The sequence below is a fragment of the Poecilia reticulata genome, linkage group LG2, assembly GCF_000633615.1.
Source record: "Poecilia reticulata strain Guanapo linkage group LG2, Guppy_female_1.0+MT, whole genome shotgun sequence".
In the NCBI taxonomy this organism is placed as follows: Eukaryota; Metazoa; Chordata; class Actinopteri; order Cyprinodontiformes; family Poeciliidae; genus Poecilia; species Poecilia reticulata.
Window position 1 is genome coordinate 40,987,367 of NC_024332.1, and position 7,877 is coordinate 40,995,243.

Consider the following 7,877-nt stretch of genomic DNA (forward strand, 5'->3'; position numbering starts at 1 on the left):
TAATGGCCTGTTGGTAAATGAACAGTAGCAGAGAAGTATATAAAACAGCCCTTCAATTAAAATAAAATATTTTCTAAGTTGAACTACAGGACAACATGCTGCACAATAGATGCAAATGAAGAGTAGCAGAGAAAAACTTGTTCAGATTCACAGGAACTCAGATCAATACACAAAATAAATACAATAGTGAAATAGTTTTAAATTTATTATGTTTAGAAAAGGTATGAAAATTAAAAATTACAACGAAGCAAACTTATTAGGTTTTACTAAGTTTTTAAAAACAATAATCACAAACATCTATTTTCAACTGAATTTAAAAGGTGCAGCTTTAAGATTCGTTAAAGCTGTCACACTTAAGTTTTTTTTTACAGATTTAAAGATGTAGAAAGCGATGTTTCTTGATTAATTTCATTTCACTCATTGTCAGAAGCAGTTCTGATATTTTGGGGGAAAATATCCCATCTATCCATCGATGGGGGGTGATTCTCCCAGTCAGACTGAAGAGGCGGGTTGTTCAACGCCATCAAGCAACCGAGCCAAAAACATTCAGATCCCAAATACTCCAACACATCCTGAGATTTCCTGCTTCATTTCCAAGGAAGGGTTTCTGTTAACCTCCAGCAAATCTCCAGCATGGGGAAGTGGGATGAGCTCGTGTTTTCTTGACAGCTTCCATCTCATGAACTCTGTAAAGCAGTGGACATGTTCATCAGAATGTATTCCATGTAACCACAATGATTCAAGAAAATGGGAAAAATAAAAAAATGGCAAACTCTTGAAAAGTCCTGTTTTAAAAATCTTTTCAAGGTAGAGATCATTCAACTTTGAAGACAAATTGTTTATCCATCATCCATCCATCCATTTTCTTCCGCTTATCCGGGGTCGGGTCGCGGGGGGAGCAGCTTCAGAAGGGAGGCCCAGACTTCCCTCTCCCCAGCCACTTCTTCCAGCTCCTTCGGGGGAATCCCAAGGCGTTCCCAGGCCAGCCGAGAGACGTAATCCCTCCAGCGTGTCCTGGGTCTTCCCCGAGGCCTCCTCCCGGTGGGACGTGCCCGGAACACCTCACCAGGAAGGCGTCCAGGAGGCATTCTGACAAGATGCCCGAGCCACCTCAACTGGCTCGTTTAGTTAACAACATTCATAACAATTCGTTTTTTCAGTGTTCAAGACAGTAGAGCTCAACAGAATTTTAGTTTTCTTGGGTTTCTTTATTGCTTTTTTCACTTCCTTTGCTTTTAGACAGTAGAATAGAGAGACATAAATAAAAGACCATTAACTCCATGTGATGGTAATTTATTTACCATCACATAGATGTTAAATAAGACCTTCATACAGGTGTTAGTAAGGTCTCATAGCAACAAAGTGTCAAAAAAGTACCTTTGCAGCAAGGCTTCAGTCTCCTTTTGCTTTTCTTTTGATGCAGATCTGTGACGTAAAATTATAATGAAAACCAGCACACAGTGCATGAATGAATGAATGAGTGACTAAAATAATTTATTTATTTACTTTGTTCACTGAAGCTGTTCATCCTTCTCATTTATTCTGTTTAAAAGCAACAGTTATTTATCTTAAGGTGTGAAAAAGAAAATTAAATTTCATGTTTAAAACCACTGAATGTAACATACATTCGTTTGAGAGCTTCGGATTCCTGTTCTTTGTCTTTCAGAGATCTGTGGAATAACATGAGCAGTTCACCCTGAATCAATGCAAAACCATCAACTGAACAAACACTGGTCTGATGAAATAATCAATATCATTTATTATTTCTGCTCAGTTAATCATGTGGATGTTCAATTTACTATTGAACATCCACATTGTTTAGGTTAGCTGATTTCTGAACATGTTTGGCCTTCATTTACAGTTGATAGTAACTGTTGAATACATTGTCTTAAAATTTAAATAAGTAAATACTTACTTCAACTGATGTTGCTCTTGTTGAGGAGCTTCCTTGTCTTGGATCCTTACAAAAATTACAAGTTTATTTTAGTTTTTACAAACCAACATATTTTTTACTCTGGCTGGTTGTTCTGTCAGAATTTAGAGTTAATTAAAGGGTGAATCTGGGTTTTTTATCTTAGTAAATGCCACATCTTTACAAATGATATAATAAATAAGATGTTGCGAGTAGAAAAGACCAGGAAAGAAATTTGATTATTGATTTGAACTTAGATCTTCCATTGCCATGAAATCAGTGGGTCAAAATTATTTCAACACCATGTGTCCATTTTATTTTATAACCCTTTTATGCATAAATTTTGATCCTTTATGTCAGGATTTATATACAAAGTGTTAGATTTTTTTAAGGCAATATTTTTCTTTTTTTTCTTTTTTTACAAAGATTTTTAGTGGCTTTTAGAGAGCCATCCACGGCAGTGACCATTATGCATGAAAAGGATAGACATTGACTCACTATGCTGTCCTGATATTACTTGGAACCTCAATTTAATCTCAGTTTTCTTGTGGGCCTCATGCTGGATGTTTKAGTCCCTTGTCTGTGTAAATTTAACTTCTACTTTTAACAAGTTGTTGGAAACACAAATAACTGCAGGGTAAATAATTTAACTGAGTTTGTAAATCATTTAGTCCTCATTACTGTCAGCTATGCTGTTGTATGAATGGTTATTAAAACTATTTTGGCAAGGATTGAAAAGATTACTTTGAAAAATTGAAAACTTTCACAGTTAACTTTTTAATTACCTAAACCTATCAGACTCCCAGAGTTTAGAAATAGTTTATTTATTGTTAACATCTTGAAGTACTTTTGCTGCAAGGCCTCAGTTTAGTTTTCTTTTGCTTTTCTTTAAGCATAGATATGTTGAGTGAAATACCCAGAATGAACACCGGCTCACAGTGAATGAACGAATGTTGAAAAATATTTACCTTATCAATTTAAGTTGTTCATCCTTCTCCTTTATTCTGTTAAAAACCAACACATATTTATCTTGATGAATCCCATCAACTCAGTCATTGAAAAACAAAAACAAATTTCATGTTTCAAATCATTTACTGTGACGTTTGAGGTCTTCATTTTCATTTTCCTTTTCATTTTCTTTTTCCTTCATGGATGAGCTGTAGAGTACACTGAGCAACTCACTAAATTAATACAAACCTATTGGCTAAACAAACACTGTTTCAGTTAGATGAAACAATAAACACTTTTTGAGTGTTTTTTCTACAGAATTTAATGTAAGTCAGATATTTACCTCAAGTGATGTTGTTTCTGTTTATTGGCTGTTTATGTCTTCAATCTTTCACACAAATAAATGAATTCATAAATATGTTTCATGAATGTTTGTTTACACAAATCTCTCTTTTTAAAACTCTGAAACTGAGTTGTTGTGTGTTCACAGCTAAGATCTTTAAAATGAATAACATCTGATTATAGCTAAAATCAAGCTTAGGTCAACAAAATATTGTTTGTTTTTTTAAATGACTAAACCTTTCTTATTATCCAAATAAAAAAACACAATGTTTCACATTAAAAAAAAAAACTTGTCCTTCAAATCTTTAATTTTCACATCCTTTTCTTTTAGAGCTGATCTAAGAAGTCAAACAAAATAAAAATCAGCTCACAAACTTGAAAGAAAAACATAAAGTAAAGAGACAAGAATAAAGAAACAGAAATTAAAAGAAAAAGATATTTACCTTGAAATTGCACTTCTTCATAATTTAATCTGTGCAAAAATAAGTCAAACTTATCTCGATGTATCCTGTCAGGTTTTACAGCCATCAAAAGAAAACAGAACAAAAAATACAGGACATTTGAAAAGTCTGATTATAAAATACACTACAAAATATTTGACCTCTATGTTTTAAAATATATGATTTATTTTACTGCAATGGTAGCTTTTAATAAATACTAATCTGTAAGGAAGTGAAAGAGAAGAGCTCCAGTTTTTGCTGTCTTCACTTTGACACAGCAGCTTTGTTTTCAGAGAAAGAAACAATCTGTAGGATGAACAGACATATATAAATAAAGACCAGGAACAAATTGATGCAGGAGTCAAACTCTGTCTGGGCAGAGGAGTGGGATAAAATAATGCTCACACCTTGTTTACATTTTGTTTTGTGCTAATATTGTAGGGGAATATTTTTGTTTGTGAAGTTTGAATCATGAAGTGGGCAATGGGAATGCTCCAGGTCACTTTTACCTGAAAAGGATGTTGTTTTTTTTCATAGTAGGTCACCCTGATTGGGTAAATGAAGGAGTTCAAATTTGGAAAAATAACTAAAAAGTGCTTTAAGCTTTTACGTATTTGGTTTTGAAATATCCTGTGGTGATCTGTGTTTTCTGTGTATTTAATTTGAGGTTTTTCTGTGCCTGTTTAGTTCTGTTCCCTTGTGAGTCTTTGTGCCATCCTGTCCTGATTGTTCTCAGGTGTTTCTCGTTCCCTGACTACCCTCCTTGTGTATTTAAACCAACCTGTTGTCTTTGTCTCTTGTCTGGTCCTCATTGTTTGTTCTGTCAGACACTGTCTGTCAATACTTTGTGTTCCTGAGTCTACTTCTGGGTATTATTAAAACATCTTAATTTTTTCATGTCATCCTGAGTCTGCCTGCATCAGTCCTCACCTCATTTCCACCAAATCATGACATATTCAAGCCGTGGACAATATCAGGAAAAGCACCAAGAGCTTTAACATGCGCAGGCAAGACATCTGCATGTTAAAGGAAAGGATGCCAGTTGGTAAGACAATCAAATCCACATCAATAGTTATGAAATCATATCAAAGTCTTATAAGCATTAAGAAATAAGAGATTTTTTGTGATGGTGGAGTTTTTAATGTGCACATGTATGTGCTGAATGAATCTCCTGGTTTGTCTGATTTTATTCCATAACTTTGCCCTAAAAAAATCTCAGCTTCTTCTATCATAAAAATGGATGGGAAATTCACTTCCTTTAACTTAGTTATGAGCACCATGTATGATTCAGAGAAGAAAACATTTTGTATCCAAATCATTGAGTCAAACTAGGTGTGCTGAGAGAGTTTGGCCTCAGTTTCACTTTGCTGTTCTTTTAAGTTTATATCTGTGGAGTGAAATACACAGAATGAACACCAGCTCACAGTGAATGAATGAATGTTGCTAAAATATTTACCTTATCGATTTAAGTTGTTCATCCTTTGCCTTAGAAAACCCACTACAAATATCTGGATATTCATTGAAATGTTCAGCAAATGAACTCTTTAGATAAAATATCCAGAATGCCTCTGTCTTTTATTTGACTTATAAAATGAAGATTATATTTAAGAAAATTCTGAATTTATGAAAGAAGTCTGACACTGAAATGCATCACATCACAATTTCACCACTCCTGGCTCTGATTTCATGTCCAGTCTTCTCTCCGGAAGTTGCAGTCAATGCTCCACAACAGGCTTACTTTCTATTAACTTCCCTGGATTTGTGACGATACTGTTGGCTTCAATAAAGTTAAAATTGATCCATACATCAATGATTTTAGGTTTGTTTTTTTTAATTTATATTTTTCTTTGTGCTTTAAATAAGGTTTCTAGCTATGGATTGTTGCAAGGCCTTTGGGTAACACATTACAATTCACATTTTGTGTCTGTTGCAAACCCCCAAAAGTAACAGAAAAGTTAAAAGGGGGGAAAAAAACTAACAGACATAATCATGACGTTTATTGTTTCTTTATTTTTAATGAGAACGATAGGAAGATATTAAAACAAAAGACTGTTCAGGCTGGAGAGGTTTTGCACCTATTGTAGATTTAACAGACTGTAACACTGCCGTTCAGTAAACTTTTTGAAGCGGTACATATGTAAAGACTGAACTGAGAGACTTTTACTTTAATAGTCGCTCGCAAGCAGCTTAAAAGCGAACTATGCATGTCACGTACATTTTCAGGGAGGACTGGTTTGGCTGTCATTTCCGCAGTGGAGGCTGGATTGAGTCAGATTACCACCTGCACTGTTGGAACCTTCCTCTTCTGCATGGTTATGGTTCTTACTTCACTCCGCGCAAATCGTAAGCATTTTGTTTATTAAACAACCTTAACTTGTCTTCACATGTTGCTCTTATTAGGCTTTTACTGTATTATAGCCATGCAGGTAACAGCAATGATAATGCAAGTACTTCTCTCTCTCTCTGTCTCCTGCTCTTAAGAACTTAATCTAAGAGTTTTTTTGAGCTTTCCTAAAGTGGGAAGCACTTTAGGAAAGTGAGAAGTTTTGAGAAGTTTTACTTCTGTTAAGCAACAAAGAAAACTACAAACGTTTAATTTCAAATGTTTTGTAAAGAATGTGAACTTTGTTTTTTTTTTTAAATCTTAGAGAATAAGTAAGGATAAAATATAAAGTTCCACCAGAATTTGTTTACAAATATGTATTTGCTTATTTTGTTCACTTTCTGTGCTTGCATAACATTACTGGCTGAGATTAACACCAGTGACTCAGATTTTGATGTTCAGACATTCAACCAACCATCCATTTTCTTTACACCCTTGTCCCTTCGTGGGGTTGTGAGGGTTGCTGGTGCCTATCTCCAGCTATTGTTCCGGGCGAGAGGCAGGGTCACCCAGGATGAGTCGCAAGTCTGTCGCAGGACAGATAACCATGCACACACAGCTAGGGAGAATTTAGAGAAACCAATTAACCTGACAGTCATGTTTTTGGACTGTGGGAGGAAGCTGGAGAACCCAGAGAAAACCTATTCAGGCACAGGGGGAACATACAGAAAGACCCCAGGCTGGGAATCGAACCCAGAACCTTAAATGCTGCAAGGCAACAGCTCTACCAACTGCGCCACTGTGCAGCCCGTACATTCAACCATATGAACGTCATTGTAAGCTGCTAACAGAAACTTGGTCATCATTTCAGTACTTTATGTTCTACTACAACACTTTTATCCTGAAACAGTTTTTGTGTATTTGCATTTTTATGTTTTCTTTATTGATGATTCTTCCATCCATCCATCCATTTTCTTGCACCCTTGTCCCTTAATGGGGTCGGGAGGGTTGCTGGTGCCTATCTCCAGCTAACGTTTCGGGCGAGAGGCGGGGTTCACCCTGGACAGGTCGCCAGTCTGTCGCAGGGCAACACAGAGACACACAGGACAAACAACCATGCACACACACACTCACACCTAGGGACAATTTAGACAGACCAATTAACCTGACAGTCATGTTTTTGGACTGTGGGAGGAAACCGGAGAAAACCCACACATACACAGGGAGAACATGCAGAAAGACCGGGGCCGGGAATCAAACCCAGAACCTTCTTGCTGCAAGGTAACAGCTCTACCAACTGCGCCACTGTGCAGCCCATTGATGATTCTTGTGTTCCTGTTTCTTACAGGTTGGCTGTGTTTTGTCAGATAGCTTTTATCCAAAACTGGACAAACAGGCTTGGGTAGTTCTTTTTCAGCCTCACCACCTTTAGATAACAACGTAGCTGTAAGCTTTATAGTTCAGGTTTCTGTCTTTCTTTAATATTATCAGAGTAGGTAAGTCTAACATAGTTATAGACTAACAGTTGATATAACTACAGTTTGAAATTTACAACAAGTGGAAATTAGGTAAAGATAAAACAGTGGAATGAAAAGGTTTGGTTAGATTCTGGTAAATGTTTACTTAAAAACCTACTTAGTTATTATACATAGTTCACTTTTTGCTCTTCAGTTTATTTCCAAACCACAACCTGCTGGAGATGTTCCAATGAGAAGCAAATTCATCGTAGCTATGCAGTTTGATTCTGCTGGTTCTACTAGATATGCAATCTAGTAGAGCTTACTACCAATAGAGCTTACTACCAATAGAGCTTACTACCAATAGAGCTTACTACCAGACAGTAAATATGTTAGGGCTTCATATTAACCATTCATTTTTATCTTCATCTTTTCTAGAAGGATCTGCTTCCACA

The 7,877-nt window shown here is 36.0% G+C and overlaps 1 protein-coding gene across 1 annotated transcript in view; it reads left to right on the top strand.

The window, feature by feature from the left end:
- Positions 1 to 1,681, top strand: part of LOC103461769 (heat shock 70 kDa protein 12B-like) — a 9,434-nt gene extending 7,753 nt beyond the window's left edge. The window contains exon 6 of the mRNA XM_017309373.1: positions 1,667 to 1,681. Within this exon, the coding sequence (XP_017164862.1) occupies positions 1,667 to 1,681 (15 nt within the window). The remainder of the gene's footprint in view (positions 1 to 1,666) is intronic.
- Positions 1,682 to 7,877: the final 6,196 nt, after the last annotated feature.